The following is a 12,872-nucleotide window of genomic DNA, read 5'->3' as shown; positions in this document are numbered from 1 at the left end:
AATAATAGTGGTGCCTCCTTCGCACAAAGCATGTGGTGAAAACAAAGCCAGACCACAGTAGTGCTCTGAGGGGTCTTTTGGGGGGAGTTAAGAGAGGCTCGGTAGTAAAGAACCCGCCTGCCAATGCAGGAGACTCAGGTTCTGTCCCTGGGTCAGGAAGATCCCTGGGAGGAGGGCATGACAACCCACTCCAGTTTTTTTGCCTGGAGAATCCCATGGACAGAGGAGCCTGGCTGGCTACAGTCCATGGGGTCACAAAATAATCAGACACGACTTGGCGACTAAACAAGTGGAGGAAGCTACAGGGCGTGAAAATAACATTTCCTTTCCCAGGTGATGGGGGAGCCCAAGCGTGGAAATCGCTTCTACTTCCTGTTAATCTCTCCCCAGATCCTGATTCCGGCCCTGATGGTCACCGCGGAGAAGGACTTTGTGCTCACTCCTGAGATGTCCAAGCATATGGAGGACTGGGTAAGGGAACAGTCCTGCTCGGGGTCATCGGGGCTTCCTGGCAGAGGTCTCAGGTGTCCCAGAGGATGCAGAGTGGGATGTTCAGGGAAACCACTTGCTTAATAAGGCCTTCCTCCACAGTGAGATAGTCACCTTTGGGAGTAGCAATTAAGACCTCCTTTCCACCACCCTGCTGCAGTCTCTCATCACTCACTCTTTCATCTCATGGGCTTTTACAGTGCACTGAGACGCATTGGGACAGTGCTAGGTACCAGGGAGGTAAAGATGAAGAAGGTACGGAGCCCACCATGCAGGAGCTCATGGCCAGCAGTTAATGCGGTACCCAAGAGGCTTGGGAGGATGGGGGCACAGCTGGGAGCAGGGGCTTCACAGAAATGCTGACCACCACTTCTGGGCTTGAGGAACTCTTAAGGCTTGCCTGGCAGAGAGAGAATGGGAGACGAGATGGGGTGTTGAGAGGTGAGGGTAGATGAAAGAGCTCAGAGCATGGTAGGAACCCGATAGGCATCAGGGTCTCCCTGAGCCTGCTAGGAGCTGCTGAGCTGCATGGACCTAAGCGCATGGAGCCCACTGAAGTGGAATTGTTGTTGTTGTTCAGTCGCTAAGTGGCGTCCGACTCTTTGTGACCTCATGGATTGCCACATGTCAGGCTTACCTATCACCACCTCCAGGAGTTTGTTCAAACTTATGTCCATTGAGTCAGTGATGCCATCCAACCATCTCATCCTCTGTCATCCCCTTCTCCTGCCTTCAATCTTTCCCAGCATCAGGGTCTTTTCCAATCTTTCCCAGCATCTAGTTTTTCACATCAGGTGGCCAAGGTATTGGAGCTTCAGCTTAAGCACCAGTCCTTTCAATGAATATTCAGGGTTGATTTCTGGGGATTGACTGGTTTGATCTCTTTGCTGTCCAAGAGACTCTCAAGAGTCAAAGCTGTGATTTGGAAGTGTTCTCTGACAAAAGCTTGGAGGTTGGTGGGAACTGGGAGGTCTTGAGTGGGGTCACCATGACTGCTCAAGTATTGGGGCTGGATACTGAGAGCATTCGCCTGCACTTGGCCGTGGCTTTGTTAGCATCATCTCGTGCGACAGAGAGACTGTGTTTCAAGGGCTGCTGCAAAGGACGCCCTTTGTGGACTGTGGAACCAGTCAAGAAAGGGCTGTGACCTACTTTGGGGGTTCAGGTGCCAAAGAGAGGCGGAACAGCCCTGCACGGAGACCACCAGGGAAGAGGGAGGCAGCCTGGGGAGGGGACAAGATCATGGCTGCAGGGCAAGAGTCAACCAAGCTTGACTTGGCCTTTTCCAGGTAGCGAATGGACCAAGTCCTAATGGTTCTGAAGGGAGGCAGTCTGTTGTGATGAGTATGGGTCAGCCTGAATTTGAGTCTTAGCTCAGCCACTTTCTGTGTGGCTTTGGGCCAGTCACCTAGCTTCTTTTCTGAGCCTTCAAGTTACCCAGAGGATCATGGTCAAGGTTAAATGGTGCAGTGTGTTTAGAGCACCTAATACATAGTAGGAACTTGAGCAGTGGTCATTCCTTTTGTAAATAATGTGGGGTTTTCAGCAGGGTGGCCTGTGGAGAGCAGAAAACTTGCCTTCTGCCATTTACTTTTCTGGGTGGGATTTTCTTCCAGATTCCCCACCTGAAAAGGGGACACATTAAGGATTGTGGACACTGGACACAGATGGAGAAGTAAGGAGATGGGGGTCCCTGGGTGGGGGACAGCAGGGCTCCCTGTTCACCTCCAATGAGCTGCTCGCTTCGTCACCCCTACCTTCCCGCGAGCCAGGTGAGTGGGTGGAGACAAATGGGAATTGCCTTCTGTTCCCTTTCCAGGCCCACTGAGTTGAATCGGATCCTCATTGAGTGGCTGGAGACTGACGCCCGGGACCTGCCGGTGGTCTCAAAGCTTTAGGGTGTGATGTGTCAGCTGCCAGCAGGCATTCTGACCTCTTCATCTGCTGGGGAACTGCTCTGGTACCCACATGAAGCTTTACATGTGTCTTTCAAAACCAGCAGCATCATTCAGAAGGGGTTTGCAGCCAAGAATGCTTTTCTTTCAATGAAATGAGTCAAGTCTGACCTAATTTTAGATATGGGAAAAATCACATGTGATTAATTCTCTGGGTACAAAGGCATCAATTTGTCTCTAAGGGTGGTTAGTGTTCTGTGGAGGACAGAATGAGATGATCAGGGGGTGATTTCTCTTTAACGGATCAATTCACTATTTTGATTATGCAGAATCAGCAATTGAGACGCTTTTCAGCAGAGATGAGAGCTCCTTTATTCAATAAAGCAAAGGCAATGATGATACTGCTGTTTTCATTCTTGGGAGGAAGGCAGGGTAACTGTGAATCCAGTTCCCTCTGCACTTGTGTCTGCAAGACTCTGCATGGCCTAGAACAACGCTGTCGGGTAGAACTTTCTGATGTTATAAAAATAATCTGTGCTGTCGGATAGAGGGGCCACCAGCCAGCCACACTTAGCCTTTCACCCTGTCTCCCTGCTCCCCTGGCACGGTGTCCTCAGTAACTTATGCTCACCTCCCTCGCTGCTCTTCCTGCAGGGCAGTCTTGTGGACAAGGTGGTGTCACCAGGCTGAATTCTGATGAATATAAATTAACTAGGAAAAAAAATGGCATGTATATCTAGGTATATGTAGAAAGCAAGGGATAGGTTAGAAATGTTAGCAGCTATCATGCTTCTTTTAAAAAAAATATTTATTTTTATTTATTTGGCTATGCCTGATCTTAGTTGTGGTGCACAGGATCTTTAGTTGCAGCGTATGAACTCTTTGTTGCAGCATATGGGATCTAGCTTCCTGACCATGGGTTAAACCCAGGCCCCCTGCATTGGGAGCATGAAGTCTTAGCCACTGGACCCCCAGGGAAGTCCCAGAAGCTCATTTTTAAGTACTTCTGTGTGCCTGGAGCCCCATACAGACCATCTCTTATTCTTCCCATTTAGCAGATTAGGAAAACTGAGGGTCGGATAACTTGCCCAAGGTCACTGGGCTACTGTGGGACAGAGCCTAGATTCAGACACATGGTATCTGGTTCTTCAAGCAGAGCTCCTTCCAGCAAAAGCTCTTCTCTTTTCTAAATCTGGAGTCAGACTACCCAGATCAAACTCTGCTGGGCCACCGATCACAGTGTGACCTCAAGAAAGGGTTTCCTCTGCCTCAGCTTCCTCTGTTAAAAAAAGGGACATTAATAGCACTAAACTCTTAGTGGTTGTGTTGTGGAATGTGGAGTCACAAAACACATCTTGGAGGACACTCAAGACAGCAGAGTACAGTTTGTTACTCCAACGGGTCCAAGGGCAATCAGACTTCAACTACAATCTCCATTTGCCATCTATAGGGAGGGAAGGAAACCTGTTTTTTGTTAGCAATGGTTTCCTCATTCTTGAGCAGAATTCAGGCCCAGTTCACATCCTTTCTTTAAGATGTATGACAGGCTTTAAGATGGAGTCTCTCCTGCTTTCTTCATAGTGACCCCAACAGTTGTATTAAATGACTGAATACATGCAGGACCCCTGGAGCAGTGCCTGGCACAGAGAAAGTGTTCCAAGCATTAACTGTAAGTTTTCCGTTTTTAATTCTTAAAGAGATGGGAATACCTTACTACCTTACCTGCCTCCTGAGAAATCTGTATGCAGGTCAAGAAGCAACAATTAGAACCAGACATGGAACAATGGACTTGTTCAAAATTGGGAAAGGAGTACATCAAGGCTGTATATTGTCACCTTGCTTGTTTAACTTATGTGCAGAGTACATCATGCTGGGTTGGATGAAACACAAGCTGGAATCAAGATTGCCGGGATAAATATCAATAACCTCAGGTATGCAGATAACACCACCCTTATGGCAGAAAGTGAACAGGAACTAAAGAGCCTCTTGATGAAAGTTAAAAAGGAGAGTGGAAAGGCTGGCTTAAAACTCAGCATTCAGAAAACTAAGATCATGGCGTCCGGTCCCATCACTCTATGGCATATAGATGGGGAAACAATGGAAACAGTGACAGACTTTATTTTCTTGGGCTCCAAAATCACTGCAGATGGTGACTGCAGCCATGAAATTAAAAGACACTTGCTCCTTGGAAGAAAAGCCATGACAAACCTGGAGAGCATATTAAAAAACAGAGGCAATACTTTGCTGACAAAGGTCCATATAGTCAAAGCTATGGTTTTTCCAGTAGTCATGTATGGATGTGAGAGTTGGACCGTAAAGAAAGCTGAGCCCTCAAGAATTGATGCTTTTGAACTGTGGTGTTGGAGAAGACTCTTAAGAGTCCCTTGGACAGCAAGGAGATCCAACCAGTCCATCCTAAAGGAAAGCAATCCTTAATATTCATTGGAAGGATTGATGCTGTAGCTGAAGCTCCAGTACTTTGGCCACCTGATACGAAGAGCTGACTCATTAGAAAAGACGCTGATGCTGAAAAAGATTGAAGGCAGGAGGAGAAGGGGACAACAGAGGATGAAATGGTTGGATGGCATCACCAACTCAACAGACATGAACGTGAGCAAGCTCTGGGAGTTCGTGAAGGACAGGGCAGCCTGGGGTGCTGCAGTCCATGGGGTCGCAGAGAGTCTGACACAACTGAGCCACTGGACTGAACTTTCCAGTTTATCCCAGGACAAGGTTTCTGAGGACTTTAAACTCCCAACCAGTCCACCACCAGCTCCTCTCTTTTGGATCTGAGAATTAAAGGACTCATTTCAAATGCAAATGTGTGCCCCAGGGGGATGACTACAAAATCCAGATAACATTATTTCACTGTGTCCAGGCTTATTTGTCAGGGAGCAGTTGCTAGAAGAAAGTGAAAGTGAAGTCGCTCAGTCGTGTCCGACTCTTTGCCACCCCATAGCCCACCAGGCTCCTCCATCCATGGAATTTTCCAGGCAAGAATACTGGAGTAGATTGCCATTTCCTTCTCCAAGGGATCTTCCCAACCCAGGGATCGAACCCAGGTCTCCAGCATTGCAGGCAGACGCTTCACTGTCTGAGACACCAGGGAAGCCCAGTCACTGGAAAGAAAAATCTTAAAACATCTTTCATCAGAAAAAACACAAGTAGGCAAACCTCTTCAACCGGTTTGAGTTTCCAGAATTCTACGCAGAAATCTCCATAAACTATTCAAAATGTTCAGAAATTCTCTTTTGGCAAATAAGGGCCAGATGAATCAAGTCCATAGCACTGCACCACAAATATCACCAGTCGTACAAGACTGCAGGTCATTAAAAAAAAAAAATTGCTTCATCGGGAAAAAGTTTTTAGGTCATTCCCAAAAATACTTTTCAGAGGCCATGTTAAGTGCAACTTGTTTGATGTATGTTCAAACTGCTTTGATTTTTTTTAAATGTTATTTTTATTTCGGACTGCTGCTGCTGCTAAGTCGCTTCAGTCGTGTCCGACTCTGTGCGACCCCAAGGACTGAAGCCTACCAGGCTACTCCGTCCATGGGATTCTCCAGGCAAGAACACTGTAGTGGGTTGCCATTTCCTTCTCAATGCATGAAAGTGGAAAGTGAAAGTGAAGTCGCTCAGTCGTGTCTGACTTAGCGACCCCATGGACTGCAGCCTACCAGGTTCCTCCATCCATGGGATTTTCTGGGCAACAGTACTGGAGTGGGGTGCCATTGCCTTCTCCCTTATTTCAGACTACGAAGGCATAAATAACAAAGTGTCTTTACCTCTGCGGAGGGAGCTAGTGCTCACTCATGTCCAACTCTTTTGGGACCCCATGGACTGTGGCCTGCCAAGCTCCTCTGTCCATGGGATTTCCCAGGCAAGAATACTATAGTGTATTGCCATTTCCTTCTCCAGGAGACTTTCCCGATCGAGGGATCAAACCTGCATCTCCTACGTTGGCAGGAGGGTTCTTTACCACTGAGCCACCTAGTGAGCCTTTTAAAAGAAGCATGGCAGACCCCACGTTCTCTATGACACCCACATCCCACTGGGGGCAGGAATGCCACGCTCACTCACAGGCACTGTCCTCACACCCAGTGACTGTCAACTAGCAGTGTCCAAGGTTTCCAGGAGAAATGTCTTCTAAAAGTGGGTCTATTTAGAATAGACCTGGCAGTGATTCTAAGGCCCACTGTTCACACTGATGTTAACATGAACACAAATTAAAACCAAACAATGGTTAAAATATGTAGGTCAGAGAAGAAAATATATAGATCAGAAGCTCAAAGATTTTAGAAACAAGAATTGGAGATTTCCCTGGTGGTCCAATGGTTGAGATTTCGTCTTCCAGTGCAGGGGCTGGTAGTTTGATCCCTGATCCAGGACTAAGATCCCACATGCCTCGGGGCCAAAAACCAAAACGTAAAACAGAAGCAATATTGCAACACATTCAATAAAGACTTTAAAGATGATCCACACCAAAAAAAAAAAAAAAGGAAGAAAGAAAAAGAAAAGAAACAAGAGTTGCGTGGAAAACATCCTAACTCGCTATTCAAAGGAACACAGCGGGCCACAAATGATAAAATACTTTCTTAGCAATTGGGAAGTTTCTCCCCGATGTTAGCTAAATACATTTTGTCTAATTTCCATCCATATTTCCATATTTCAGATGTTGGGTGCATAGGCGTTTGCCCGCTGTCAGAAGAGTAAAAACTCCAACTGCGATGTGGGAGACTCAGGTTCGATCCCTGGGTTGGGAAGGTCCCCTAGAGAAGGAAATGGTTACCCACACCAGTATTCTTCCCCAGAGAATCCCATGGACAGAGGAGTCTGGTGGGCTACAGTCCATGGGATTGCAAAGAGTCAGATATGACTGAGCAACTAACATTTCTCTTTTCACTTTCAGTGCTGTGTAGATATGCCATTTAGATAAAATTTATTAAAAGAGAATGAGCTGGCTGAGCAGGTCAAGGAAGTAGTATCTGCCAATCAGAAATCATTAAACACTCTTCCAGATGTTCACGGTGTTTCAAAGAAATGTGTTAAGTTGTGCAGTCACCAAGTCGTGTCCAACTCTTTGCAACCCCATGGACTGCAGCACACCAGGCTTCCCTGTCCTTCACTATCTCGGAGTTTTTTCAAACTAGTGTCCATTGAGTTGGTGATGCCATCCAACCATCATCTTCTGTCGCCCCTTTCTCCTCCTGCCCTTAATTTATTGTATATTAAGGACTCATTTTCACTGATTAATAAGCATAGGAGTCCCAAAAAAATAAAATAAGCATAGGAGGGGAAAAGATAAAAACGAGCTTCAGTGGCCATCAGGACAGTAACATTAATTTCCCTTGCCAGCAAATGTTTGAAAAAGTTAAGACTCAGCAAGTATAGAACAAGCTGAGTCCTTCAGACAAGGAGTAAGCAATAAACCATCGACCTCAACCATGAGATGGCAGCGACGCAGATTGAATTAACTGATAGACACCATTTCTGCTGATCTTATTTCTTTTCATGTCATTTTATTTCCTTCAATAAGGGCCATTTGTAGGAGTGATGTTCCTGGTTTAAGGGAGGTGAGGAGGACGAGTTCCATGCAAGGGCTGCAGCTCGGAGTGAACAGAGCAAGCCTGATGGGTGACTCTAGGCTCCAGGGGGTCTCAGCGGAGCACAGAAGAAGGCCCCCAGGCAGTTTGGGGGCACAATCCAGGTGCACCCACACCCATGGCACCCAGCTTCTGGAATGTTCTGCCTCAGAATGCATATGCCCAAAGGAGAAAACCTGGCTTCAGCTGTAGCTGTAGGAGGCATTTGTGGGTGGGGGCAGGACACATTTTGCCTGAAGTGTGGGAAACAAACTCTTACATCCTGCATTGGCAAGCAGGTCCTTTACACCAGCAACACCTGGGAAGCCTCTGTGTGTGTGTCCTAATCTCCTCTTATCCACAGTTGTATTGGATCAAGTCCCATTCTAATGACCTCATTTTAACCTCATTATTTCTAAAAACCTTATCTAAACACAGTCACCTGTTGAGGTCCTGGGGATTAAGCCTTCAACTTAGAAACTTAAGGGTGGGGGAGGGGACATGATTCAGCCCATAACAGGGGCTCCATCTCTTGTTCCCAGTCAGCTCTGTTCTGTGGCCCTGAGCTCTGCAGATTCCTTACCCATCCCATTCTTTCCTCTCTGCTGTTGAGCTGCCTCTAAGCGATCATAAACGGCAGCATCTCCACTAGCTGGGATCTCCCTGTGGGGAGCATGTAGCTGCCACCCTCCCCTCCCCCAGCACATACATTTGCAGATGGGGAGTGTGATCATGTTCTCACACACACACACACACATGAACATGGATACACACAAGTGCCTGGCAGCTGTATGAGACCCTGGTTTTGAGAACACAGGTGCGACTCTGACCACCTCCATCCCAGAACTTATGTATGTGTCTGACCTCAAGCTTTGCTCCTCCAGCCCAGCCTCACCTCTTAAACCCCAGAGTTGTTGCTCTCACTTCCTACTAGACCCCAGCTCTTGGCTTGGACAGATCTGATGCCAAGGTACTCAGCGATGATTAATCTGTTCTGTTGGACAAACGTGCCTCAGAGGCCAGTGCGGCACCAGGCATGGAGCCAAGGGGCAGTGACGGGGACAGGAGTGTCCCAAGGAATCTGCCACTGGAAGCTCAGAGCCGGGAGCAAATGCAAGAGCTTGATACCATGTCAGGCTCTGATTGTGTCCCAGTGCTTCTCAGACGTCTGCTCTAACCTTGATGTCTGCCCAGAGAAGTAGGCAAAAAAAAGCCCACTTCAGGGCTTCCCAGGTGTCACTAGTAGTAAAGAACCCGCCTGCCAATGCAGGAGACCTAAGAAATGTGGATTTGATCCCTCGGTCAGGAAGATCGCCTGGAAGAGGGCATGGCAACCCACTCCCGTATTCTTGCCTGGAGAATCCCATAGACAGAGGATCCTGGTGGGCCACAGTCCACGGGGTCACACAGAGTTGGACATGACTGAAGCAGCTCAGCACACAGGCACATGCCCCCGCTTTACTGAAGAGAAAACTGAGGTTCATGGAGGTTAACCAGCAAAGCACAAAAGAGGAACCCGGGTCTGTCTGCCCTGAGGCCTGGAGAAGGAAGACTTCAGCTAGAAGGCTGCCTGGGCTGTCACTGGTCCCTCTCCTCCCCCGCACACCACCCCCGCTACAGCCACCAACATCCTGTCCTATCTCCCTGTAGCAGTGGGCAGCCTGGTGAATTCCTCCCCCAACTCTGACAAATGAACTGACACATGGGCCCCATGTCACAACCTCCCCTGATCTGTGGCATTAAGGACTCAGTTTCAAGGCCAGGGGTCCTTCAGCTCCAGAAAGCCCCCAAAGACCCTGTTGGGATCAGAGCTCCACAGCTTTTGGGGAAAAACCGGCCACCCTGCGAAGGCTGCCTCTTCACCCTGCTGCCTGAGAGGGGCTGAGGGGCGGAGGGCCGGCCCAGCGGCTGTTTGTCTGGGTGGAGCCTGTCGTCACACTGCTGATCCGCCTCCGGCGGGCCCCTCTGTGCCTCCCTGAGCTTCTGTGCTCACTGTCACCACACTGCTGGTTCCAGCCCCTCTGCTTTGCCCCAGGGCCCTGCTGCCCTGTGCTCTCTTCCCAGACGAAGCCGGAGTCAGCCGAGGCCACTGACCCACCACTGAAGCCATGGTAGGGCCAAATGGTACTGCTGGTCGGGTCAGTTCAGCCGGTCAGCCCCACCGGCTACATCCAGACTGAGCCCGTGAACCTGGCTTGGGGCAGGGGGCAAAACTGGGCAGGCGTGGGGCTGAGGGGTGGCCACAGGGAAGCCTTCAAATTGGACTCGAGGCTCTGAGGAGCCGTTGGGGTGCTGGGGAAGGGATAGAAGAGGAAGGCCTGGGTTGGGCTCCTGTGTCTTTACTCGGTTGCTGTGTGAGTTGGGGGAGTTACTGCACCTCTCTGGGCCTCAGTTTCTGCTCCTGAAAATGACCATTGATATCATCCATCCAGTGGTATCGCTGTAAGGCCTAAAAAGGTATGACATGTGGAGGAATCCAGGCACACAGCAGAGGTCCCTCAAATGGGAATCCCTTTCCCAGGGCTCCCTGCTTGGCTTCCAGGCCAGGAAAGGCTACCATGGAGTCTCCCAGACGCGCCCCTTCCTGCAGGAGAAGACTGGTGGGAAAGCTGAAGGCCAGTTTCCTTCCTTCTTGGGCCACTGGGCCAGTTCATGCAGCCCCTCCCCCATTGTCCTACTCAGCCCAGGGCACCTTATACTACTGGGTCTTTCAGAGGGCTCACCACACTGGAGCCGGAACCCAAACACTGCTTTCTCCAGCTGCACCCCTGATCTCATCTCCCTGCTTCTCCTAAGAGCACTGAGTTTTCTGCATGATCTGCCCAACCCCCCAACCGTCCCGCTCGGCCATGAGCTCATAGAGGAAAATAGTAGCAGGAAGCCCCCACATGGCCACTTGGCTTCAGAACTTCTGACATGTGTTTAGGCTTCCCAGGGGTGCAGAGGGGTGACAAGGGCAAACCGGAGGCTGGCTCAGTGCCGTGGCCTCAGCCTCCATCTCTACAATGTCAGGGCAGTGGATGGATGGGGGTCAGGCAGCCTGAGACCACTCACTGGAGGTGACCCAGCTTTTGTCCTATCACATAGGTTCACGGGTACAAGGGGTCAAATTCCAAAACTGGGCAAGGACCTATGGCTGTTGCCCGGAGATGTACTTTCAGCCCACGTCCGTGGAGGAGGTCAGAGAGGTGAGTATCTTGTCTCAGAACAGTGCCCGATGGTCCAGCCACCAGATCTCCAGTTCCATCCAGAGATGTAGATCAGAAATGCCCCCAGAGAGGAGGCTGAGAGGAGGACTTCCCGGCTAAGACCCACATCCCCACTCCAGAATTGCTAGCCAGGCAACAGCACCATGGGGTTGGCTCCAACTGAACTCTGCTGTCACGTGACCACCTGGGGTGTCCACCAGTGACTGTCCGGTTGTTATTTCTGGCTCAGGCCTCTTCCCTGAGCTGCAAATTGGCATATGACTTCTTTCATCAGAGACATAACAAACTTTGATGCCCCGAAGGATGTTTTTGATGTTTCTTTGCTTTCAACCTATTCTATTGCGGTCTTCCTAACTCTGTACCAACCACCTGGTTGCTCAAACTAGAAGCCAGGAAGTAGGTCACTGTCCTTTCTTTACCCTTATCTGACTTCAGCAAGTCCTGGCTTGGAAGTTTCTAGAACCCACCTCCTTCTCTCCAGCACTGTTGTCACTAAGCCCAGGCCACCACCCCTTCCCCACCTGCCATGGCCTGAAATGGCCTCACTACTGATCTCTGTCCGAAGCTTTGTGACCCCGTGGACTGTAGCCCACTAGGCTTCTCTGTCCAGGGGATTTTCCAGGCAAGAATACTGGGGTGGGTTGCCATGTCCTTCTCCAGGGGATCTTCCTGACCCAGGGATCAAACGCACATCTCCTGCTCTGGCAGGCGGATTCTTTACTTTTGATCACAGGAAAAACCAAGGTTTTTCCTACCTCTGTATCTTAGCCCTTGCTGTTCCCACTGCCTGGGATGCCTGTCCCTTCACTTTTCACGGGACCAACTCCTTTGCATCCTTTAGCACTCAGGGTAAATCACCTCCTCAGAGACTTCCAGACCACTTCATCTGAGTATGTCCCCATCTTCTGCATCTCAGCTCCTTGCTTATTTCTTTCACTGCATTCAAAACCTGCAGTTATTTCATTGACATGAACTTTTTCATGCTTTTTTCTCTCTCCCTCATAAGGATGTAAGGCCATATTTTTCCTGTTTTCCATTGGATCCTTAGCACACCTAGCCCTTTATCGGGCACACAGGAAGCACTTAATGAATATTGTTGAATAAATGAGTGAATGAATGAACGAATGGACAAGACCCAACCTCTGCTCTTGAAAGGCTTACCCCTAAGACAGGTTGCATAGGACTAACCCAGAGGATGCAGATGTTTCACTAGTATTAGCAGACCACAAAGAGGGGAGAGATTCACGTGTTTGTGAGCCTGTTCATACGTGTGTGTGAGGGCACTCAGAGGAGAGTGGTGGGAATGACATGGTCACCACTGGTGATCAGCACCACCTGCTTCATATCTGTGGTCTCACCTGTCCCCATCCATACCTGTGAGGTAGTGATTATTAGCCCATTTAACAGATGGGCAAACAGGCTCAGAAAGGCTTTGGAATTTCCCCTTGTTATTAAATACTAAATATCAGAGCCAGATTTTAAACCCGGATTCGAAGCCCCCAATTTCTTAAGCAGAAAAATGAAGAAAAATGATCACTGTGTCAGCCCGGAGAATGAATAGGAGCTCAAAAGGGAGCTGGGGTAGGGCAGTGGGAGATGAGGGGAGGACAGGTGGAGAATGATCAGAGTCTTCAATGGCTGGTGGGGGATGTTTGTGGAGCAGAGAGGGCAAAAGAGGAAGGCTAGGAGGTGGAGTGG

At 49.2% G+C, this 12,872-nt stretch overlaps 2 protein-coding genes across 5 annotated transcripts in view; both read left to right on the top strand.

Annotated features, from left to right (window-relative positions):
- Window positions 1-2,785, top strand: part of EPHX2 (epoxide hydrolase 2) — a 91,555-nt gene extending 88,770 nt beyond the window's left edge. For both annotated transcript variants that reach the window (XM_070375479.1, XM_005903008.3), the window contains exons 17-19: window positions 391-471; window positions 2,106-2,164; window positions 2,309-2,785. In XM_070375479.1, the coding sequence (XP_070231580.1) occupies window positions 391-471; window positions 2,106-2,164; window positions 2,309-2,387 (219 nt within the window). In that variant the 3' untranslated portion in view covers window positions 2,388-2,785. The remainder of the gene's footprint in view (window positions 1-390; window positions 472-2,105; window positions 2,165-2,308) is intronic.
- Window positions 2,786-2,922: 137 nt separating this feature from the next.
- The window catches only part of LOC102268085 (L-gulonolactone oxidase), a 31,513-nt gene continuing 21,563 nt past the window's right edge, over window positions 2,923-12,872 (top strand). For 2 of the 3 annotated variants that reach the window (XM_070375481.1, XM_070375480.1), the window contains exon 1: window positions 2,923-11,153. In XM_070375481.1, coding sequence (XP_070231582.1) covers window positions 11,115-11,153 — 39 coding nt within the window. In that variant the 5' untranslated portion in view covers window positions 2,923-11,114. The remainder of the gene's footprint in view (window positions 11,154-12,872) is intronic. The other variant, XM_005903009.3, reaches the window with a different exon arrangement.

Source organism: Bos mutus, chromosome 8 (assembly GCF_027580195.1).
Source record: "Bos mutus isolate GX-2022 chromosome 8, NWIPB_WYAK_1.1, whole genome shotgun sequence".
NCBI lineage: Eukaryota > Metazoa > Chordata > Mammalia > Artiodactyla > Bovidae > Bos > Bos mutus.
The sequence above is the reverse complement of the archived record's forward strand: the minus strand, read 5'-3'. Positions and strand labels throughout refer to the sequence as shown.